This window comes from Muntiacus reevesi, chromosome 6, assembly GCF_963930625.1.
Source record: "Muntiacus reevesi chromosome 6, mMunRee1.1, whole genome shotgun sequence".
In the NCBI taxonomy this organism is placed as follows: Eukaryota; Metazoa; Chordata; class Mammalia; order Artiodactyla; family Cervidae; genus Muntiacus; species Muntiacus reevesi.
The window spans coordinates 48,048,166-48,073,716 of NC_089254.1; the positions used below are offsets into that span (position 1 = coordinate 48,048,166).

At 40.0% G+C, this 25,551-nt stretch overlaps 1 protein-coding gene across 2 annotated transcripts in view; it reads left to right on the top strand.

The window, feature by feature from the left end:
- The window catches only part of CTTNBP2 (cortactin binding protein 2), a 163,046-nt gene extending 141,544 nt beyond the window's left edge, over positions 1–21,502 (top strand). For both annotated transcript variants that reach the window (XM_065938735.1, XM_065938736.1), the window contains 9 exons: positions 4,497–4,649; positions 4,812–4,999; positions 8,864–9,042; positions 9,619–9,818; positions 10,180–10,362; positions 15,164–15,227; positions 16,671–16,803; positions 17,770–17,871; positions 20,450–21,502. In XM_065938735.1, the coding sequence (XP_065794807.1) occupies positions 4,497–4,649; positions 4,812–4,999; positions 8,864–9,042; positions 9,619–9,818; positions 10,180–10,362; positions 15,164–15,227; positions 16,671–16,803; positions 17,770–17,871; positions 20,450–20,665 (1,418 nt within the window). In that variant the 3' untranslated portion in view covers positions 20,666–21,502. The remainder of the gene's footprint in view (positions 1–4,496; positions 4,650–4,811; positions 5,000–8,863; positions 9,043–9,618; positions 9,819–10,179; positions 10,363–15,163; positions 15,228–16,670; positions 16,804–17,769; positions 17,872–20,449) is intronic.
- Positions 21,503–25,551: the final 4,049 nt, after the last annotated feature.

Sequence of the window (25,551 nt, forward strand, 5' to 3'; positions counted from 1 at the left end):
AAGTCTACATAAATGAGATGTCCTCCTTGGACCCTACTTTGTTAGAGGCTCTTTGCAGACCTGTCCCTCGCTTCTCATCTGGACTCAGAGCATCATCCCCACAGAGACTTGTTTTAAATGGACAGTGTAAAAGATGGGCCACGTCCATCCCCAAAGAGGAGAGTATGAACTTGGCCTCACCTTAGACATGAAGTAATTTGGGTTTAACTATAAGTGTGATATGTTATTTTTAAACCAGTGAGTCTTGCTCTAGAACTTACCTATTCAGAACTTTGAATACAAGGGTATGTAAAACTGAACTATAGCCCTGAGCCTAGCCAAGGAGATATCTGATTAAGATTACTGATCTCTGGGGAGAAGCAGAGATGATACACCTATAAAGTTAGAAGAAAAAAGGGCAAAAAGAGATTAGTTTCAGAAATGGGGTTGGACAAAGGGAATTTAAATGGTCAGCTTTCCCGCAATAGGCCAGAAGAAATCTCCAGATATAACATGGCATGAGTAGCCATCTAAAACCCTGATCAAAGGCTGAATAATCCTTCAAACCCAAAGGTGTGATGAGTTTTTGCTTCTGTGGTTGGTTAATATTATAGAAATGAATCCATGTTAAATAATTTGAACTAGACATGCTATTTCACAACTAAAGTGAAATTTACATTTGGATGAACTTGTTTTAGGATGTTGAACTTAATTGGTCAGATGGAGAAGTAGGAAAAATTGAATATATGCAGTCTGCAGTGTTGAAGACAAAGCTTTTCACAAAAAAACAACCCAGTCTATTTGATCCGGGATCCATACCTTAGGGGAGACCGATATCAACAAAATTGAGAAGAGCACCCTGTGTGTCTTTTGTCTAGGGCACAAGCTGTTCATTAAATGTGGGATTAATTGAGTCACTATAAATACAGTCCTTGCTTATGGACCCAGGAGAATGAGTTGGCATCTTTTTCCAGGAGATGTCCTACAATCCTATAAACTCATTTATCTCCAGCCTGAATCCTTCCTTGCTGCCTCCCTCCCTCTGGTCCAACCCTTGCTGGACATCTCAGGAGAGATGCCTCACTCATCACACACTCAGGCTGGAGACATAGCCCATCATCACCTGTCCTGCCTCAAGTGTGCTCCCCCTCATGTGCTCTCTGCCTTCATTCACTGCATGGCTGCTCCTCTGGTGGGAACTTCTGAGTTGCCTCTGATACTCCCTCCCTGCCCCTCTGTCAAGATAGTCAACCACTGAGCTTTGTTATTGTCCAGTCACTGTCGTGTCCAACTCTCTGCAACTGCATAACTGCAGGGTGCCAGGCTTCCTGTCCTTCACTGTCTCCCAGGGTTTGCTCAAACCCATGTCCATTGAGTTGGTGATGCCATCCAACCATCTCATCGTGTCACCCCCTTCTCCTCCTGCCCTCAGTCTTTCCCAGCATCAGGGTCTTTTCCACTGAGCTTTGCCGACTCATCTCAGAATACCCTTTTGTTCTGAGCCTTGGCCCTGGAGGAGGCTCCCATTACCCCCTGTCCTCACCTGAGCAGTAAGAGCCTGTAGATACATTCTCTTGTTTCTTTATTCTCCCATCAATTCTACTCACCAGAGCAAGATCTCAGAGGAGGAGCCAAATCGTGTTTCTCCCTGCCCTTAAAGACTTCCAGTGATTCCCAGAGCTGGTAGTTTCTCCCTTTCAGCATGACATCCCGGGCCTCCCACTTTTCATTTGTGGCTGGGTTCTGAGACTTGATATCAACCAGTTTCATGCAGGCTGCACATAAAACGCCAGTGCCTCAGGCCCAGCAATGACTGACTGCATCACGGCCTCGGGATGGATCCCAGGTGACCGCAGAGTATGGCGCAGAGTGAGGATGCTGCCTGCCACCCTGCTGCCCACAGGTGGGGCTCCTGGATTCCACCCCACGGATGTGGCTTTGCCCCCGAGCTCCCAGTCCATCCTGACTGGAGGCCTGGGTCAGCTTTGAGCTCACCTTCATGCCACTCTTGAAACTACTCTAACCTTAGTTTGAGGTTCCAGTCCCATCAAGGACTGAGCCCTGCCTGGGGTCCATTCTTCCGCCTATGCCATTTCTTAAACCTAGAAACCCTTCTTCCCATCTGTCAAGATGCCATTCCTCATAATGGGTAGAGTTTAAAATGCCACATTCCCCCAGTTAGAATCAGTCACCTCCAGCATGCTAGTGCTTAGCACAGGACACAGGGCAAGGGGGCCATGGAAGACATTGTAGAGATGCAATTACGTGTTCCTGTAGGCACATTCTAGCTAGATGCACAGCTTCAAGGCTACTAGAACTAGCCAAACACTTCCCTGATGGCTCAGTATTAAAGAACCTGCCTGCCAGTGCAGGAAATGTGGGTTTGATCCCTGTGTTGGGAAGATCCCCTGGAGGAGGGCATGACAGCCCATTCCAGTATTCTTGCTTGGAGAACCCCATGGATAGAGGAGCCTGATGGAATATAGTTCACAGGGTCACAAAAGAGTTGGGCATGATTGAGAAACAAAATAACAAGAAATTACATGTTCCTGAAGACACATTCTAGCTGGATGTAGCAGCTTCAAGGCCACTAGAACTAGCTGTACACCTAATCCAGATCAAGGAAAAACTGGAGACCTTCAGTCCTTAGTTACAGAAAAGCAGATACATAAACCATTGTCTTTTTTTTTTTTAATCACTGGGTATAAAAGATTTGTTAGCTTATCATTATTTTTAAAAAACCTATAGTGTGCTTCGTCGCTCAGTTGTGGCCGACTCTCTGCGACCCCCTGCCAGGTTTCTCTGTTCATGGAATGCCCCTGTGCAAGAATACTTGAGTAGGTTGTCATGCCCTCCTCCAGGGGATCTTCCTGACCCAGGAATCGAACTGGGATCTCTTGCATTGCAGGCGAATTCTTTACCAGCTGAGCTGGTAAAGCCATCATACTTCCATAATAAATGTAGTTCTGAAATAACATTTGACCCTGAGAAGCACAGAATGTGTTAGCACTCTTTACTGAATAGCCGTGTTGAAGGGGATGTGGCACATGCCAAATGCTAGTGTACCCACCCCCACAGAAACAACTTGATGGAGAGGCAGCTGGTTTTGTTTCTGGTCTTTTAGTTTTTAAAGCTTTGTAGCATCCAGAAAAGTTATTTCAGTCTCAGAAGAGATTAATTTACAGTGTTCAAGGAGTTCTCTTGAAAGTGACAATGCATTTGTGTCTATAGTAACATGGAGGCGGAATGGGTATAATGCACTATCTTAAGTGTTTGTGGAAAGTGGAATTACTTGACAAAATCACTGCTGAGTATTCTAAATTGATCTTTTTTCAAGGTTAATTTAGCTAAGACTAGGGTATCTTAGAATCTTCTAAAATATTAAAAGGTGATATAAATTTTTTATTCATTGCTATCTAGCTAGTATTATAGATGTATTTCAACTACACTATTAACATCATTTGAATGCTTAGCAAGTACCCAGGCAATCTTTCAGTTATACTTTATCTACCGATTTATCTAATACATATAATAATAATACTCCATTTATGCAGTTCACACCCCCTGTCTTTAGTGTGAGGACCCCTAAAATAAGAATCACAAGACCCAGATTGTGGTCCTTCCATATCACTGTTTCTGAAGCCTTGGTCAAATCTCCTTAACATCTCTGAGATCTATGAAATGAAAGGAGGGATCTGCTTGTCTCTGAGATCCTGTCTCCATAATTTTATGAACATTCTATGTATGTGTAATTTAAAGGATTAAACTTAATTTATCAAAATAAATTTAAAGGATTCAATCCTCATTGAAGGATTTTGACCCTTTGTATTCTGAAATATCCATCTATAAAATACATACTACCTATTTTTATAGGTCAATGAATAATTTAAAATAAAATGATAATTTAACCACTGACCAGGTCACAAAATAGAACATCCCTAGCTTCCAGAATGGGCCCACGTGCCCCACCCTTGTTCACAAACCCTTCCTTCTGGAGGTAGCCACTAGTCTTGCTTTTGTAATCATTTCTTTGCTTTTTAAAAACAGTTTTACTATCTATGAATTCCTAAAGTGTATGTTTCATGTTGCCCGTTTGAACGCTAAATGATGGTGTCATATTGTTTGTATCCTTGTGTGTTATGTTTCTTAATAGACTGTTTGTGACAGTCTTCCATGTGGCTGCTTGTAACTACAGTTTGTCCAGTTTCAAATCCATTGTACGAACATACATTCTATTCTGTTGGTGGTGGACATTTGGGTTGATTCCGTTTGGGACCTGTTATGGTACTAGTTAGTGTTGGATCGTTGTGTGTGGGGCAGTATCCTCAGCTGTATTCAGTAATTTCAAACTGTTTCCCAGAGTCTTATACTTTCCCAGCCATGTCAGAGCGCTGTGTCATATCTTTGCTAACATGTAAACTTTTGCAAGTTTGTACATTTCTGTCATTTTATGTTTTAATCATTGATCATTTAATCATTGATACATTTTAATCATTGAATTTCTGTTTTGACCACAGCATGTCTGATCCCAGTGAAACAATCTCCTGCTAACAAGAAAATCATCGTCATCTTGGAGAACTTGGAAAAATCTTCATTGTCTGAGTTACTAGGGGACTTTTTGGGACCTCTGGAAAATCACAGTACTGAAAGCCCCTGTACCTTCCAAAAAGGTAAAGATAGTGGAGAGACCACCCCAAGAAGCCAGCTGCTTTAAGAGCTCTCTCTGTCCCTGGAGCACACGTCACACTTCATGGCCGTCTTTCCCTCACTCGTTTGCACTTGTTCCCTGCTGTGGTTTCCTGACGTTGGACTGCTGCTTTGGTTTGTTTTAGGAAACGGAACGTCTGAATGCTACTACTTTCATGAGAACTGCTTTCTGATGGGAACGATCGCCAAGGCCTGTCTCCAGGGCTCGGACTTGCTGGTGCAGCAGCATTTCCGCTGGGTGCAGCTGCGCTGGGACGGCGAGCCCATGCAGGGGCTGCTGCGCAGGTTCCTCAGGAGGAAGGTTGTGAATAAGGTAACAGGCCACGCGCGGCCCGTTGTGGGGAGCGGGTCCTTGACATTCCCTGGCATCGCTGTCAGGCAACCTGGGCTTGAGCTCTGCCACTTACTGTGTGGCTTCTGGCAAGATAAAATCGGGGGTAGGCAAGGGTCAAGTGGGGCTTCCCTGGTGGCTGAGACAGTAAAGAATCTGCCTGCAGTGCAGGAGATATGGGTTTGCAGGAGACTCGGGTTCAATCCCTGGATCAGGAAGATCCCCTGGAGGAGGGCTTCGCAACCCACTCCAGAATTCTTGCCTGGAAAATCCTCTGGACAGAGGAACCTGGCGGGCTGCAGTCAGTGGGGTCATAAAGAGTTGGACACAACTGAGCAATTAACACTTTAAGGGTTAAATAGGATAATGCAAGTAAAACTCATAATAGTACCTGTACTATGTTAAGTAGTTTTTAAAAAAACAGACTTCCCTGGTGGTTCAGTGATTCAGACTCTGAGTTTCCAGTGCAAGGGATGCAGGTTTGATCCTCGTTGGGAAACTAAGATCTCACATACCATGTGGTGTGGCACCCCCCCCCGCCCCCAAAAAAGCAGATAGGTTTTATTGTTTTATTAACTATTCTCAAGGAGTCTCCCTGAGTTTAATTGCTATCTGAGACTAGATTAGAAAATTAATCATTCTTCTTAAGGAAAAGCTATTGTTTCCTTGGAGCCTTCATTATTCATCTACTCAAGCTGGTTTTAATATTTGTTACATTGTGCTAAGGTAACTATTAAAAAGTCATATGAAAAAATTAGAAATCTCTGTTGACACATTTTTAAGAAGAATAATCACTCTTAGTGACCTTTCATAGTAAATATTCTGCATTCTATCAAAATAGCAAAATTAATGTAGTGCTTACCAAATTGAGCACATTATTCTCTAATGTCATATTCTTAAATTAGGCCAGTAGCTAAGTGTCTGGGATGATTTGAAATAAAAGAGCTCGATTTAGCAAGATTTTATTGTTTAATCCTGCACAGTGGGCCACACTTGGAGGACAGGATCTTTATTGTAGCAGCAGAGGATTTTAAAGTGTAGGTAATACGACACCCCACTGTTAGCTGCTTCACACACAAAAAGAGGCTTTTTTCCCTTACATAACCAGATGCCTTGCAGTAGGTGTTGCAGATGTCCATTCACACCTTCGTGATGTCAGGTCCCAGGTCTGGGTTAATCTCTTGGCCTCTCTTCAGGACTGCCTGGCTTCTGCAGGGCTTCAGGCACCAGACCCTCACACAGATTTGTTCACAGGTAGTGAGCAGGATGCCACGCTGTGCGGAGAGGGAACTTAGGCTTCTTTTGCCTCCTCCTTATCAGCGGGGACAGCATCTTTTTCTGAAATTGCCAGAATCAGAAGACTTCCCCTTAATGATTCATTATCCAGAACTGGTTTCATGCGCACCCTTCTGCCATAGACCTTGGCTGGAGCTGTCTTCCCAACACCAGAGTGCTTCACCAAGTTCCTGAATAAAATCTCTGTGTCTGTTGTGTTAGAGCATGTGAATGTACATGCATTCATAGCAGAGGGCTGGGGGAGGGTGGTGGAGGGAGAAGGGTGCGGTGGGAATGCCTTTGGTAATTCAGTGAACAGTCCCTACTAGTGGTGATTTCAGTTAGTCCCTGAAGTTCCTAATTGAATCAGAAATCATCTGCCCCAAGCTCTGCTAAAGTCAGTTGCCTGATCATAAATATATGCTCTTATGACCAAAGCACATCTATTATATGACCTCAGCCAGCAGGAAGAAAGGTGAGATAAAGGCAGTCATGGGTTTTGTAGCTTTTCAAATCATTGATGCTTCCATTAACTTCATCACTATTAATATTTAAATCTCACTGCTAAAAAACTCACCTAAAGAACTGCAAAAGATACCAGTATTTTTTTTTAAAGACTATTATTTTTAGAGCAGTTTTCGGTTTACAGTAAAATTGAAAGGGAGATACCAGGTACCCATTGCTCCTCAGATATGCGTAGCTTCCACCATTCTCCCCAGAAGGCTGCATTTTTTCATTGAGGAGCCTACACCGACACAGCCAAGTGCCTGGTTTATCTAAGAGAAGAACAGGGACTGCTTCACGAATTTCTGTCTTTCTTGTGCAGGGGCCATGCTCATCTTCCTTGAAATCTTCCCTAACCCTCTCCCTCTTCTGGCTCTCTCGTAAACATAGTTTGAAAAGGATTGATTTTACTTATTTTGAAAGGAAAGTTCTGATCTTCAAGCTCTACACTTTCCTCCATTGTGTTTGAAAATGGGCAAGTGGGGTGTGCTGTAAGGAGCAGAAAGTGGGGAGGAAGGGTAATGTGTTCACTTTACCAGGAATCACTTCAAGTAGGTTAATAAAATGGATTCCTGGGGTAGGTATACAGTGGGAATGAAGACAACTGCAAAAACAACAGAAATCTTGTAACTGCAGGATGGAACCATATCTTTGGGGGTGCTTAGAAGCACACTGGCATGTGATCAGAATTTCTTCCAGTTTCTCACAGGAATAAAAGTAAACAGGTCTTTTTTGGAGAAGACTAAGCTTCTAGTATTTAATAAAAAAGTAATTATACCTTCTTTAGTAGGAAATTGAAAGTGAAAGAGTTAGTCACTCAGTTGTGTCTGACTCTTTGCAACCCCATGGGTTGTAACCCACCAGGATCTGCTGTCCGTGGAATTCTCCAGGCAAGAATACTGAAGTGAGTTGCCATTCCCTTCTCCAAGGGATCTTACCCACCCAGGGATCGAACCTGGGCCTCCTGCACTGTGGGCAGATTCTTCACTGTCTGAGTCACCAGGGAAACCCAAGGAAATTAATACTCACCTATTAATTGTAGCCCATGATCTCATTTTCATTGGAAGACTATCAGAGAAAGTAGGAGAAATATGAGCCTCTTTTGAAAAACATAGGATATTATAACAGATCCCAAAGCCTCATGTGACACAGTGGTGTCACTTTATTGAAGCTGCTAGAATCACTGAACCACTCTTGCATTTTTGTCTATGCCAAATTCTATCCCTTGATGTAGGATATACAAACATTCACTTATTATCCTCAGTCTTAATATCATAATTCCTTGGTAAAGTAGAGATTTACATGAATGTGTTTCTTATAAAAAGTTAATTGTTATATTTGACTTCTAAATAGTTGAGAGATTTCTCTTTGTAGTATATAAATCTTTGTCCTTTTGTGAATCCTCTGTAGTACCAAAAAGGAACTCTTATATAACTCTAAAAAGAACTGCCCCCATTTAACCATGTGTGTTATACAGTATTACTTAAAATTTGCACATTTTAAAATTTGCAAACATATCTTGATGCTAGCAGAGTTGTGTACATTTTAAGTTAGCATTTTAGCTGAGACTTTCCTTCTAGGGAAATTAAAAATAAGACAAAGTGAACATGCCATAGACTCCAATATGCCATCTTATCACTTATCCATATTAAAATATTTAATGTCATTTTTATTTCATTTATTCAAAATCCTTTTTTGAACACCTACTATTTGCAAGTCCTTGTGAGATATTCCAAACACATGTGAAAAGTGATTTCTTCCAGCACCGATGTTTAAGAATTCATCCAAGTAAGACACCTCATCCAGAGTGTCTCACTGAACCGTCATGTCGGCATCCTTTCATTTGATGTAACAAACCACAGATCTGTATCTCATGCTCACACATAACAGGGTATGTTATTACCTAATCGCTCTTTCACCCACCCCAAGTGAAGGTAAGATCAGATTTGGCTACAGCTTTGTTTTATAGTTTTAAATTTTTATAGCTTTAACTTTGAATGGTTAGAAACAAAAGGACAACGGCACTGTTCTAACCCAAGCCCCCGTCTTCCTCCTCTCTGTCTCCAGTTCAGAGGTCAGGTGCCGTCTCCCTGTGACCCTGTGTGCAAGACGGTCGACTGGGCCCTGGCCGTGTGGCGCCAGCTCAATTCGTGCCTGGCCCGCCTGGGCACACCAGAAGCACTTCTTGGGCCAAAGTATTTCCTGTCTTGTCCTGTAATCCCAGGGCACGCCCAAGCAACAGTGAAGTAAGTGTCATTGGGCCTTCTTTGCCTTTAAAGTGTTTAAAGTAGAGCCTTGGCCAGTTGGGAATGTTTGAGAGTGAGAAAGCTATGCCACTCCTGTCATCAACGTGGAAATCAGAGGATGACCATGACTTGTGTGTCGGGCAGTACTTAAGGAAACAATTTTTGCTAAGACTAGATAGATCATAGGTTTCCTCTGTTTTCAAAACTCTCATCAGATCCATATGTTGCTTGCTCTTTTTTTCTCCTGATTTCTTTAGTCTGTAAAGTTTTCCATGTATTTTTCCCTTTCCATGTATTTATTTGTGCATTCATTTATTCAGCACTCTAGCGTTCCAGGATCTTATAAAGAAAAACAGAAACAGGTAAAGAGTTTCGTTAGAAATACATTGTTATTTGTAAGGCAAATTCAGACTACTTTGGTGTTGGATAATTTCACTTATTCCAAAACAACCTTGGGAAAGGTAGCCTATCCATAGAAACACTTAGGCTTTGTTCAGGGTCTTCCGCTCTGTCCTGGGTAGAGTTGTGTGTGATTGCTGGGAGCCTGGGTCCTAACTGTGAACCCTCTCTTGGAAGGTGGATGTCTAAGCTATGGAATGCTGTCATTGCACCCAGAGTTCAAGAAGCAATATTGTCAAGAGCCTCTGTGAAAAGACAACCCGGCCTTGGGCAAACAACTAAAAACCCTAGCCAAGGGCAGCAGGCTGTGGTTAGAGCTGCTCTCAGCATTTTGCTTAATAAAGCTGTTCTGCATGGCTGTCCCCTCCAGAGAGCAGGTATGTGGGTTTATGCTGGGAGGAGAGGAAATTCGCTCTTATGTAATGCTTGCTTGAACTGGCTTTTAGTGAACTCTATTTTCTCTCTTTGTAACGAGTGAGATTATCTCCATGTAATGGATGTTGCACAGCACTGCTTTAAAACGAACTCACTTGCTCTCTCTTAATTACTGGATCATGTTTAAATACCAGACTTCAAAGTAATGTTTGCTGGTTGACAAACCCCTGCTTGGGTATGACAGGCCCCTGATTTTGAAGAGGTTATTTCTTTAAGTGTTAGAAATGTTGGGTTTTGCTTGACTCTGTGCAACTGCGCTCTTGGTTCTGTCCTTCTGACAGAATGTGGTTTATGTTGTTTCAGAGCTGGACCAACATACAGCTGATTTCAAAGGAGGAAGCTTCCCTCTGTCCATAGTTTCAAGTTACGGCAGTTGCAACAAGAAGAAAGAGAGTGGTGCCTGGAGAAAGGTGAGCACCAGTCCTCGCAAGAAGTCTGGCCGGTTCTCTTCACCCACCTGGAACAAGCCGGACTTGAGTGAAGAAGGTAAAGGGGGCAGGCATGAGATGTGTGTACCCATGAGGTGGTTTCTGAATGCCAGTGTGCTTTAATGTTTATCACTATGCATTCAACAAAGCAAAATTTTGAGGATTTCAATGTGTATTTTCACAGAATAAAGCATGTGGAAGGTACATTCCACAAATAGTTGAGAGCCCTCTATCTGAAAAAAACAAACATTCATACTAGAATGCTGAAATTAAATTTATCTTTACCATGTTAATGATCATCTACTTTTCAGCAATTTGATTTTCTTGGGATCCACACAGTTATATTTATGTAATAAAAGCTGACAAATAAAAAGAAAGAAATATGCAAATGTGCATTCAGAAGTGAACCTTAAACTTTTAGAAGTATGTGTTATTTGATTATAGACATATTTAATACCAGTTTAAGGTGTTTATAAGTGAGTCAGCTTTACATATTTCTTCCTACATGAGATGTATACCATGTACCAAGTTTTCTTCTAAACACTAGAAATAGAGCAGTGAAAACAGGAGATAAAAATCCCTTCCCCACAAAGTTTCATTCTAATAAATTATTAGACCTATTCCTTTTGCTTTTGATATTAGGATAATCAGTTGTACAAATTTTAAATATCCTTGCTCAGCTCAGTTCAGTTGCTCAGTCGTGTCTGACTCTTTGCGACCCCATGGACTGCAGCATGCCAGGCTTCCCTGTCCATCACCAATTTCCAGAGCTTCCTCAAACTCATGTCCATTGAGTTGGTGATGCCATCCAACCGTCTCATCCTCTGTTGTCTCCTTCACCTCCCACTTTCAGTCATTCCCAGCATCAGGGTCTTTCAAATGAGTCAGTTCTTCACATCAGGTAGCTAAAGTATTGAAGTTGCAGCTTAGCATCAGTCCTTCCAGTGAACATTCAGGACTGATTTCCTTTAGGATGGACTGGTTGGATCTCCTTGCAATCCAAGGGACTCTCAAGAGTCTTCTCCAACACTACAGTTCAAAAACATCAATTCTTCGGTGCTCAGCTTTCTTTATAGTCCAACTCTCACATCCATATATGACCACTGGAAAAACCAAAGCTTTGACTAGATGGATGTTTGTTGGCAAAGTAATGTCTCTGCTTTTTAATATGCTATCTAGGTTGGTCATAACTTTTCTTCCAAGGAGCAGGTGTCTTTTCATTTCATGGCTGCAATCACCATCTGCAGTGATTTTAGAGCCCTGAAAAATAAAATGTCACTGTTTCCATTGTTTCCCCATCTATTTTCCATGAAGTGATGGACCCAGGTGCCTTGATCTTAGTTTTCTGAACGTTGAGCTTTAAGCCAACTTTTTCACTCTCCTCTTTCACTTTCATCAAGAGGCTCTTTAGTTCTTCACTTTCTGCCATTAAGGGTGGTGTCATCTGCACATCTGAGGTTATTGATATTTCTCCTGGCAAACTTGATTCCAGCTTGTGCTTCATCCAGTCTGGCATTTCTCATGATATACTCTGCATATAAGTTAAATAAGCAGGGTGACAATATATAGCCTTGATGTACTCCTTTCCCAATTTGGAATCAGTCTGTTATCCATGTCCAATTCTAACTGTTGCTTCTTAATCTTCATACAGGTTTCTCAGGAGGCAGGTCAGGTGGTCTGGTAGTCCCATCTCTTTCAGAATTTTCCAGTGTGTTGTGATCCACACAGTCAAAGGCTTTGGCATAGTCAATAAAGCAGAAATAGATGTTTTTCTGGAACTCTCTTGCTTTTTCAATAATCTAACAGATGTTGGCAATTTGATCTCTGGTTCCTCTGTCTTTTCCAAAGTCAGATTGAACATCTGGAAGTTCATTGTTCACATACTGTTGAAGTCTGGCTTGGAGAATTTTGAGCATTACTTTGCTAGCGTGTGAGATGAGTGCCATTGTGCGGTAGTTTGAGCACTCTTTGGCATTGCCTTTCTTTGGGATTGGAATGAAAACTGACCTTTTCCAGTTCTGTGGCCACTGCTGAGTTTTCCAAATTTGCTGGCATATTGAGTGTAGCACTTTGACAGCATCATCTTTTAGTATTTGAAATAGCTCAACTGGAATTCCATCACCTCCACTAGCTTTGTTCATATCTTCCCCTAAAATATATCATATTTGAGTAAGAATGAAAAGATGTTCCAACCTCATATGCCTTATGGATTTCTAATACATGTAATTAACTTTACTTCTTCGGGAGCCCCTTGTATCGCACACTGTTCTAAATGGCAACTCACTCCAGTATTCTTGCCTGGAGAATCCCATGGACAGAGTAGCCTGGTGGGGTGTGGTCTATGGGGTCACAAAGAGTCGGACATGACTCAAGTAACTCAGCAGGCCCACACTCATGGCAGCCTTACAGCAGTGGGGTTCCTAAGTGAAAGGAATATGATGTCTAAAGTCCTAGATTTCTTAAAATAGAAACAGCTGCTTTTGTTACCATATTTTTCATATGGAAGATTATATTGATTTTTAATAAAAACAAATGTAATTTTAACTATATCAATACATGCCAGAGTTGTGTGATTACCCCAAGTATGTGATCATAAGTTGTGACTTAAAGTCACATAAGTTTTAAAGTAATTGAATGGATAGTCACTGAAAAAAATACATAAACTCTCATTGTAAAGGTAAGTGTTATTTATAATAGGATACATTCTGATCTCCAAGGCTTGCCCTTACTTCCTAAAGTTAGAGTGTTTGCTTCAGGGAATAAAATCATTAGATTATAGCCCCCTAATAGAGCAAAGAGACTCCCTCAGCTGGCTTTCTGTAACAAGGATTATACCTGTTTGTCCTCTGAAAGTATCCAAAAGAGCTCGACAGTGAGGACTGCCATCCCCATTTACAGATGGCAGAATTGAGACTCAGATCCCCTTGATCACCTGCTGCAGACCACTTCTCCAACAAACGGGGCTCTGCAATCCATGTTTTTGTTTCTTATGAGTCCAGCGCTGTTTCCTTCAGTCTGTGCCACTCATAATAATCCTGGTACTCAAATAAGGACACTTCTGCAGGCTCTTCACTGTGTCTCTTCCAAGTTCATTAGAATTCCTGTAGGATTCAGGATCAACTGCTTTCCTGAGCTAAGTGAGTACCTAAACAATAATCACTGTCAATATATACTGCAATACTGTAGAGCTGTCAGATAAAATCCATAAAATGAATATGAACTTCAAACAGTATTATGGAGATAAATCTAACTTGGAAATATATATTTGGAAAAAAGATTTGGCTATATCAAATGTTCTTTCAAACATGAAAACTTAATTGAAAGATGAATAAAATTGTATGCAACCATAGTTTGACATCAACATAGAGATTTATAAAATGCATTAGCCAGGGTTTAGGTGAATGAACCACTGGTTGGTTAACAACCAAAGGTGGACATGCCTCTAATTTTAATTTTTTTTTAATAATAGTCACCTTGTCCAATAATTACACTTCATACAAAATTATTACACCAATGTTTGGGTTGATATTTTTGGACATCATTGTTCTGAAAAATACCAAAACAGAACTCTCTTGCATTCCATGCAGACCACTGGGGAAGCTCATAAACTTTGATAAAGACGCAGCCCTTTCTGTCCTGACCTAAACCAAGCTGAGATTATGGTCACTGCTTCTGGAGGGTTGAGTCCAAGCTTAGGCACTTCCATGCTAATTTGGGGAAAGCTACTAGTTAATGCTTTCTGATAGGAAGGACACAAGTGTGGATGAGGAAACGTAGACACCTGATGATGATCTGCTTTTAATCAGGATATACCAAATTTGACAGCCTTCTCAAAATCATTCTTTAGAGATAATCTATGCTAGCACCATTCATATAATTTTAGAATCCACTCAGAAGCAGCTGTAGTAATGCATTTATAAAATGTAGCTGCTGCTGCTAAGTCACTTCAGTCGTGTCCGACTCTGTGCGACCCCATAGACGGCAGCCCACCAGGCTCCTCTGTCCATGGGATTTTCCAGGCAAGAGAACTGGAGTGGGGTGCCATTGCCTTCTCTGATAAAATGTAGAGTATTATAGAAATAGATTTTGAGTCTAAAATGGTTTAGTGTTTCTCAAAGTTTTGACCATAAGCCCCAGTGAGAAATGTATTTTAAAGCCTGACCAGTACACACAGACCTATGCATTTGCATGTCTCTGTAAGTGGATACCAGTTTATATATTTACTACATACAAGCTGTGCAATCTGGTGTTTCCTATTCTCTTTGTTTTTTTTAAAATGGGTTGAAATTTGCAGTTAGAAAAACATTGGTATGATATGCAGTATTTGTTTTAATGCTGTGACTTTTTGTTTACTTTTCCTATTTAGTTTTCTGTAAAATGCAAAGCAATCAAAAGTTAAGTTTCTATACCGCTAAAGCCACCTGCAGTATAATACATCATCGGGCCCACACATCAAAAACTGTTGGGTCTACACAGTCAGGATTCCTTGGAAGGCAAACAAAGGGAAATAAAGGGATTACCATCTTCAAAAGGCAGGTATTAACCCTCTTTTAGGCACTTGGAGAACAAAGGCCTAAGGCTCTGGGAACTTGCCTGGTTAGAATAGGATCCACTGATGAAAGTGGAGCTGAGGAGTCCCGAATTGAGCCTCAGGTGGTGTGAGTTGTACCGATTTTAGTCATTAATATACATGAGGTCGTTGCTCATTCCCTAGTCTTCCACAGAGCCTCAAGAGATGGATTTAGTCCAAAAACAGTAAGAAAATACATCAGAGTCTAGAGACTATTTCTTTTAAATACAGAGTTCAAGATGCACAGGGACATTCTATGGAAATGACTACATTTTTTTTCTTTAAACAGGTATCAAAAGTAACACTATATTACAGCTGAATTGTAACAGGAATGCTTCGCTGTCAAACCAAAAGTAAGTCTCCCTTGCAGATTTAACTCATAAAAAAACAGTACACATTCTCATTGTGTGTGTGTGCAAAGTCATCTCAGTCATTGAGACCTCATGGACTGTAGCCCACCAGGCTCCTCTCTCCCTAGGATTCTCCAGACAAGAATATTGGAGTGGGTTGCCCTGCCCTCAGGGGATCTTCCAGACCCAGCAATCGAACCCTCATCTTTTATGTCTCCTGCATTGGCAAGTGGATTCTTTACCACTAACGCCCCCTGGGAAGCATTAGTCTGTGCAACTGTTATGCTGTTAATATAATTTTTTAAAAAGCAGTAGAGGTAATTCAAATGCTAGTATTAAGCTGAAATCAAATGAATGAAATCTAAAAAAATATAAAGGCTATTTTGCTTTTAGTTTGAAAGATTAGAAATGTCACTGACTTCATTTTGTATCAAATTTGATAGTTATTATCAATACAGTTCACAAAGATATGGTAAAATCCTGTATTTGTGAACTTTTAAATAGGCTTTGGAGAAAGCAATGGCACCCCACTCCAGTACTCTTGCCTGGAAAATCCCATGGACGGAGGAGCCTGGTGGGGTCGCTAAGAGTCGGACATGACTGAGCGACTTCACTTTCATGCATTGGAGAAAGAAATGGCAACCCACTCCAGTGTTCTTGCCTGGAGAATCCCAGGGACGGGGGAGCCTGGTGGGCTGCCATCTATGGGGTCGCACAGAGTCGGACACGACTGAAGCGACTTAGCAGCAGTAAACAGGCTTTAGAGGACTAATGATTTTAATGATAGACTTACAGAAATATAACATGACTGACTTTTTCTCATGCTGCTCCTAGGGAATTGTCGACTATGCTTCCAAATCTGTAAACTGAAATAAAGATTTATCATAGAGTTACAAGAGGGGTAGGGGTCAATGAATCTGTGTCACATGCTTGTTTGTGCCAGGCCCACTGTTAGATTTGTTGTATTCAGCAGCCTATATAGTATTTGTAATAACTCTATGATGTAGCATAAGGCATTTGATAGAAGGGAACCCATGAACTGAGGTGTTGAGTACAAAAAAAAACTCGACCCATGGTCACGTTGCTAATAAAAAGTGATAAATTCACATTTACGCCATTGTCACACTGCCCCGTACACCAGCGTGTTTAGTGTCATCCTTGGGGACAGAGAAGGAAAGGGAAGAGTAAGAAGACTGGAATGTTGTAAGTCAAAGTGGACTTCTTTGTGTAATAAAATTTTATCCTATTGAGAATTCTGACTGGGAGTTAGCAAAATCAGATGGGAATGGGTTGTTGTATAAAGTGACATTTATGGATGCCTTTAAAGGATGTTAAAAACTTTTTTCCTCCACAAATCCCCCAGAAAGGTGTGGGGTCTAGGTTTCCATATTGGAAGTTGGATGGTTGCTCTGGGTTTGAAAAACTCTTTTCTGAACTCTGTGGTAGGTCTTTAGAGAATGATCTGTCATTGACATTGGATCTGGATCAAAGACTCTCTCTGGGTTCGGATGATGAAGCAGATCTTGTCAAGGAACTTCAGAGCATGTGCGCTAGCAAATCTGAATCTGATATAAGCAAGGTAAGCAGGACACAGTGGGCAGGGCATTGAGTGGCTCGCCCAGCAGCAGACAGACTTCTTGGAGCCACATCATAGCTCTTTCCCTGAGAAAAATCCCTTATCGAATAGTATGATTAATGCTCCAAATCAAAACTTCCATTACCTTGCTTAGAAAAGTCCTTCCTTCAAAAAAAAAAACCCGCTTATACAAGGGAGCTCTATTTAGCACGGCTTCTCTGAAAAACCCAAAGTGAAAGTTGCATGTGTTACCACAAATTAAACCAATACCACCATTTCCTTTCCGTATTCCTAACTTGGGCTGTCACCAATCAGTAAGCGCATGACAGCAGACTTGCATTCTGCAGAGAGGAACAACTTTACTTAAAAAATAAGTGACCTGTGTAATTTGTTTAAACTGTGAAATTTGAGATCCAAAGATGGAAATCAGTGACCCAAAATCTTGAAGCATTAACAGCATCAAGTTCAACCTGTTTTTGCACTCTGATACCTGCAGCAAATTTTACCAGGCTTCCTTGATAAATGCCTTTTGCTTGAAAGGGAGCAAAAGAGGGTAGTTATATCTTGTGCAGGTTCTACCCAAAAACTCACCTGTTGTATTTGGACAGTCTACTTGGGATAAAGAACTCACTAGCTTATTTAATCTTGCTGGGAGTGAGTCAAAATAGTTAACCCTGGAAAAATAAGGTTACAATGAAAAATCTTGCAAACATTATATCCTTTCATTTTGTGCCAAGTTTTTTGTTTTTTTTTTTTAAATAGGGCTTATCTGGTTGTCTTCTTTTGATTTTAAAAGCCTCTTTTTTTCCCTTAGAAACTATGTCTCATGCATTTGCTGTTAGTTTCACATGAAAGCTTAAAGTCCTTATGTGAGCATTTTAGGACCTGTGGGTTTTCCACAGTGACTTTACATCTTACCTTGCGTATGTCACAGTTTACCTGTGAAAACATGACTTGTGTATTTTCCAGATTGCTGATTCCAGGGATGATTTAAGGAGGTTTGATAGTTCAGGAAACAATCCTGTGTTTTCAGCAACTGTTAATAATCCAAGAATGCCAGTGTCACAAAAGGTAAGTGTCCCTTTTCCCTCCAAAATGGGACAAAGAAGGATTGTTGTGAAATTGACTTTACAAATCTTTCAATGTGCATTACAAAGTTTCTTTTACACTATAGCAGGGATATAATCAGGATAAAGGTGTAATTGTTCACTAGTTAATCAAGGTTAGAAAAAAGTACTGTTTGGCTAATAGCTTGAAGGAATCACATAGAAAAGCATTACTTTTCCCCCCCTTCTATTTTATGCCAAACCTAGAATTAATGTAACATCTCTCCTCTTTGCTGTATTTTTAAAATGGAACACTGAATTTCTTTTGAGCACCATTTTGGAAAACTGGAGTTAATTATAGCAAAGTGCTAACAGAAAAATGTACACATATATGATTTACTTGAACTTCCATACCATGCATGTTTCAGAGACAGAATGTCCTTTGCAAACAAATCAGAATGTTCAATAGAAGAGCCAGGATTCCCATAGAGTTCCTTACCCTCTTGAAATAACTTTTATGATTGGTTAATAAATGCCGAGAGATGAGATGTCCCAGTATGGTACTACTGAGTGAATGGAAACAATAAAAATACTTCTTACCCAGTAGTGCTTTTATGAGGAGGTCCATTTTGTAAGATGTATTTAATAGTGTGTGGTTTGCTCACCAAGCTCTGTCCATTGTGGTTCACGTCCCCTCACGTGGCAGCTGACACAGACCTGTGGGGAGAGGGAGTGCAAAGAGCAGGATTAAATGGTGAGCGTGGTGAGACTATCCCATTGTTAATACTCCTCTGATCACCGGACAGCCCTGGGCTCCCATCCCCTGCTCTCTCACGGCTTCAGGAGGTTTCAGTCCTGACTAGTTTCCTGTGAAGCTGTGTGTATTGGGGGAAATACTAACAAGGCTGGGGTCTATAAAAATATACAACATGACGATCTACAAAGAAGAGCATGACCTGTCTGGCTTACTCTATATAGTATTTGCTTGTCTCCGCCATCCCTTCCCACCCCCCACCACCCCAATTCGGAATGGCTTAGAAGCACAGTAAAAACATAGTTGGGAGCAGATAAGAATGACTGAGGAGGTGACACCTGGGGTCCCTGAACTATGGCGCAGAACACATTCCTTGGGCCTGCCTTCTATTTCTTTTCCCACTGAGCAGTCTAAGACTATTCCCTGGTGATTGGTTGTTTTCTTAGAACCTGCCACCAGAGGGCGAAGTAGTACTCATTTGGCATTTGCCAGAGTCCTGATCCCTTTCAAGCTCATGCCTTTTCTATCCTGAAAAAGGCAGTGAGCAAACTTGGTTAGATGCCCAGTTTCTTCTGTTATCAGCAAGTAATTCCCTTTAGGAGGAAAAGCTCTCTGTGTTAGCTGAAATCACTTTCTCCTATGTGGTCAGAGAGGGGCCTGTTAATCAGGCAGCCTGTCAGCCAGCATTCTTAAACAGAAAAGCCCATATTTACATAAATACATATTTAAATCATCCATAGAATATATAATAATGTTTTCTTCTTATAGAGATGAAAATGCAGTCCGCTAAAGCAGAAATTCCCATTTTGGTTGCATCATGAAAACTATTTGAGGATTTGTTTTTTAATCTCTTGTACCCGGACCACATGCCCTAGAGGTTCTGAAGTAATTGGTCTAAGGTACAACCTGGACATTGGAGTTCTGAAAAACTCCTTGGGGACTCTCATGTGCAATCAGGGCTTAGACCTGTTCTGTAGCACATACCTTTTGATCCATCATTCACATTTTCTATCCCATTTCTTTCCAAATTATGTCCATGTTCACCCTTCCTCCTTTCCCACTTCACCACTCACTTGAGTTCAGTTCTGCTGATTGGTAAACATGAAGGGGGACCTGCCCAAGTGAACTCATGATCAGTGAAAACACTGTGAGTAAAAGGTCTTACCGCAGCATCATGAGTCACACTTACCTGTCCAACTGTGTTTCCTCATGGGCAAAAAGAGACCTGGACCAGGTGATCAGAAGAGTTCAGAAGTACTAGAAGAATGCTAGCATGCAGTTTCCAAAAATTAAAGATCTTGAGCTCCCTTAGTTACAGACTCATCACCAGGAAACAATTCAATACAGCAGAAGCTCCATTAGCACAAGGATGGTGCCCTTTTATATTCTCCACTGTAGGCCGAGAACAGTGCTTGTCTGATAAACATTCAGAATATGTGAGTAATAGTCCAGTTAGATCTAAAGGCAGAAAAATTCAGTGACACACTCAAGGTAAAAATGTTGCATTGTAGAACTGCTTACAAATGGTTGGAGTAGTCCAGTTGGACTTCCTCAGGCCTAAGACTTCATACAACTTCTGTTGACGAGGAGACTCCAGACTCAGGCACTAGTTCCACTGACTCCTGTATCTGGCATACCACAGAGGACCTAAGGGAGATCAGACAGTGAGTCTATAGGACATTAAGCATTCAACTTCTCTCCTCCCCTGTGTTTTTTTCCCCCCATGAGAACCTATGTTGAGGGAGAAACTCATACATACTTGTACAGGGACAGAGAGGAGGAGGTTAGTGCCGATCACAGAAGTTGGGAACAGTGTCAAATTAAGCTCTTCTGTTTTCTTTCCTTACAGGAGGTCAGTCCTCTCAGCAGCCATCAAACGACCGAATGCAGCAACAGTAAATCAAAGACTGAGTTGGGTGTTTCAAGAGTTAAATCTTTTCTTCCTGTTCCTAGAAGTAAAGCCACCCAGTGTTCCCAGAACACCAAAAGAAGCAGCAGCAGCAGTAATACAAGGCAAATAGAAATAAACAACAACTCAAGAGATTTGGAACCTACGCAAAAATGAACAAGTAGAAAAATCTAACAAATAGGCCTGCCTACAGTATTCTCATTCTTCTGTATATTTCACACAGAAACCAAGGACAGCAAGATGTAAATACCTTTAAATGAATCAAATGTTTTCACTGCAATATAAAGTATGAGTGCGGGACCACTATTCAATTTTTTGTAAAGAATGTATTTATAACCAACTTCTTTTTTTTCAATTCTGTCAAATTGAACTGCAATACCAAGAAGTTATACCCACTTTTCAAGTAGTTTTATAATAGAAAAGTCATAATAGTTTTACTCAAGATGTTCAGGGTATTAAAACAACTGTCTGTGTACTGTATATCTATACATATGTACATATGTACATTTAAGAAAGCTATGCATCATTGCATACTACATTAAAAATGTGTACAGCATTGGCTTAGATAACATGTATCATTTTAAAGAGATCATAATTTTATGTTCACTTGATGAGAAACTACTAGAATGGGGCAATAACAAATCATTTCTAAATAGTTACTTTTCTTAAAAGCCATATTAAGTATTTTGCCTGTTAAACTCTAGTTTTCAGTTTCAAAACTTTTAATGGTTGCATCATGTATATTTATGCTTATGAGTTTGCATTATGACTCCTGTAAATATGAACTTATATAATGCAATAAAAGTGTTATCTTTCTTACAAAAGTTTTGTACCTAAGTAGATATAAAAAAGAATAACTATAAATGCTTCAATAAATAAGTTAACTCCCTCTTCTAGTGGCACAATTGATATTTTCTAGAGTTTCTTCTCAAATTACTAATGAAATGACATAACTCAAAGTTATATGCCTTGACACCAAATAAAATATTGAATTAGTGAAATAACTTTGCTGTAGTTTTTATCTATTGCTGTTAGTAGTTTATCCATGCAAAAGATACTTGTGTTCAATTTAGAGCCATTTAAACTGGTCCTCCATGTTTGTATTTCAGTAGCTATTTAGAGAAAGACTTTTGTTACAAAGTATTAGTTGGTTTAAACTAAAAGAAACATTTCAGTGGAGCTCTTGGAATGAGGTGCTCATTGAAAACAAATTTTTCATACTTACAAAAAAAAAGTATAATTATATACCAACAATCATTTGCTTGTCTTAGAGTATTTAAAGTCCTTTCTTGGCCAGAATGATTATTTAAAGTATACTCATGTGCATGAAAACTATATTACATTTTGCAAGTATCTTTAAAAAAACATATAGTGAAGTGGAGGAAGAATCAAGGAAGAGATCAGTTCCAGTACCTGTCAGCCCAGGCTTCATCTCTGCCATCCTTGGGTGTACAGCATGGACCCGTGACAGGGAGGGGAACTAGAGCAAGGGACCGAGGGCCAGCAGGAGAGGGAGAGGCTGGAAGAAATAGTCTCAGGCGTGAACACAACGCCTTTGAGCTGGACTTACAGTCCTTGGTGCCCTGGTGGTATTTGACACTCTCAAGTGTTACACAGGAAGACATTAATCCTGGGGACAAAACGCAGTGCTTCATGTCATAGACCAACATACCCAGATTGAGGGGGCTCTGCTGCGTGTCATCCTGCTGATATACACCTTAGATTATATTGAATTTTATTTTTTAGTGATAAGGCATTGTTTTATATTAGCAATTTTTCTGAAGATGTAGACCTCATTATTATAGTCAAGGACCAGAAAAGAGAAAAAACAAATTTGGAATACATTATTAAGATGACATCTAGTAACCTATCCATATACTTTTGATTGGTTGGTAAGTCAACACATATACTTACGTAATTGGATAGTAGACTACAAGATGTCTAAACAGGGTTTAGATTAGAAGCTTTCAAAATACACATGAAAACCTAGTAATGGGTTGTTTTATCAATTTAGGGAGTCACAACTACCATTTTTTGAAAATAGGGTAGAATAGAAAATATCAGAGCACATCATGGTATCACAATCAATAAAAGAATTTTTTGTGAAGCTTTTGTTTAATTATGTAGATACATGGATGTAAGCACTGGACTGTGATGTCAAACATAACTTTCTCTGGGTCATGGCCACAAGTCTTTGAAGCTCAATGCCATTAGTGGTGAGGGTCAAGGTGCTTCAGGGGTAAAAAGGTCTTTGGTGAAATACAGCCTTGCGACTGAATTAAGCACTAACGTTTATTAGCTGTGTGACCTAAGACAAGTCACTTAATCTCTTTGACCCAGATTCCACAATAGTTATGTAGGATCATGACAACCCTACAAGTTGTCCTTGAGCATTAAAATGAGGTAACAATACAATGTTCCTAGTTACCGCCCTCATACATAAAAAGTAATAAATTATGTCCCAGAAGTCTTTGTGGCATGCCAACATCCCATCAAGTTGTAATAAACTCACAAATACTAACAGCTGTATTATGAGCATCAGATTTTACTAGAGTTGTAGAATTGTAGTTGCTGTAAAACACCTAATTAAAAGAAATATCTAATTGGAAATTGATAACTATAACACATTAGCAAATTTTATTTTCCTTTTATGTTAACTTGATGATAAGCTTCTCCTAAATAGACCTAACACATTTTGCAGTTGCCAAAAAAAAAAAAAGAAGAAGCCAGAAAACAAGCAAACGTCATAAAATCTGATTATTCATGAAAAAAGCCAATTTTGATAGACAAGGCTGAACTTTCATAATTTTTTTTTCCTGTGCAGTTAATACTTAATGCAAATTAAGTTCAGTTGACTAGACATAGACAACACCTGATTTAGAGATTTATTCCTAACAACTATGAGCTATTACACAAAACTTTCTCTATGAAGTTACATGATACTTTCTGAATTTTATCTAATCCCTTTTGTAATATTTTTCTCAAGAGAACATTCCACAGATGTGAAAGGAATAAATTTGTGAATAGATAATCCTGTTAGTTTGGTTTTTACTATGAATAAATAGTTGTTGTAGACCAAGATGCCATTGTTAATTTGAGAAAGAGGACTATGGAAATACATGGGGAAAGGATAGAAGATACATACCTTATCTATTCTGCCCTTAATATAACAGATATTAGAAGATAACATTGAATTATCAAGTCAAGAGCTGCAGTTCTAGCCAGAAGGCTAAGACATCATGTAACATCTCTTGGTTTCAATGACTTCATTGGAAAAACAAAAAATAGGATTATTCTTGTCCCAGAAAGAAAAGCACAATAGGAAAATCAGAAATCCCCAGAGTTGTTCCTACACATTCTGATACTTTAATCAGGAGGAGCATCAGCTAAATATACCCCCCCCCCAAAAAAAAGTTACTTGGGTTATATTTTAAGGAAATCAAGAATGTATCAGAGAAACTAAGAAATCAATTATTTTACAATTGCCCTAAAAACAGCAAAATACCTAGGAATAAATTTAACCAAGGATGTAAAAGACCCATACACTGAAAAGACACTAATGAGAGAAACTGAAGAGGGCACAAATAAAAGAAGAGAGATCCTGTGTGCTCACAAATTAAAAATTCAATACTGTTAAAATGTCCCTACTAACCCAAACAGGCAGTGCTAGGAGTAAAGAAACCACCCCCTACCCCCTACCCCCCACCGCCACCAATGCAGGAAGACTTAAGAGATGTGGGTTTGATCCCTGGGTCAAAAAGATCCCCTGGAGGAGGGCATGGCAACCCACTCCAGTATTCTTGCCTGAAGAATCCCCATGGACAGAGGAGCCTGGCGGGCTACAGTCCTTAGGGTCACGAAGTCACGAATACTACCAAAGCAACTTTGCATGCATGCACCCAAAGCAACCTACAGAGTCGATGAAATTGCTATTAAAATTCCAATGTTTTTTTCCACAGAAATAGAACACATAAGTTTAAAGTTTGTATGGCATCCCAATAGCCAAAGCAATCTTGAAAAAGAACAAAGCTGAAGGTGTCATGCTTCCTGATTTCAAACTATATTAGCTATAACAAATCAAAATAGTATGGTACTAGCATAGTAACAGACACAGATCAATGGTAAAGAATAGATTGCCTAGAAATAAGTCCATGCATATATGGACAATTAATTTCTGATTAAGATGCCAATAATGTACAATGAGGAAAGGACAGTCTCTTCAACAAATGGTGTTGGGAATACTGGATAGCTACATGCAAAAGAATGAAACTAAACCCACTATTGTATATCATATACAAAAATTAACTCAAAACAGATTAAAGAGCTGAGTGTGAGGCCTAAAAAAATAAAACTCAGAAGAAAACAGAGGGGAAAACTCTGTGACATTGGTCTTGGTGATGATTTTTTGATCTGACACTAAAAGTAAATGAAACAAAAGCAAAAAATCAATGAGGGGGACTACATAAAAACCAAAAACTTCTGCACATGGGAAAAGAAACCAAAACAAGGAAAATCCAACCTAGAAAATAGAATAACTGTAAACCACATATATATTATCAGGGATTATATCCAAAACATATTTTAAAAACTCATATAACAGCAAAAAAAAAAAAAAAAAGAAGTCAAAAAATGGGCAAAGGATCCAGATAAACATTTTTCCAAAGACATACACATGACCAACACGTCCATGAGAAGGTGCTCAACATCACTAATGATAAGGAAAATGCAAATCAAAACCACAGTGAGATGTCACCTTATACCTGTTAGAATTTTTTTTTTTTTTAAGTCGCTTAAGCATGTCCAACTCTTTGTGACCCCATGGACTATACAGTCCATGGATTTCTCCAGGCCAGAATACTGGAGTGGGTAGCTGTTTCTTTCTCCAGGGGATCTTCCCAACCCAGAGATTGAACCCAGGTGTCCCGCATTACAGGTGGATTCTTTACCAGTTCAGCCACCAGGGGAGCCCTCCTGTTAGACTAGGTAACATTAAAAAGACAAGAGACAAGTGTTGGCAAGGATCTGGAGAAAAGAGAACCCTC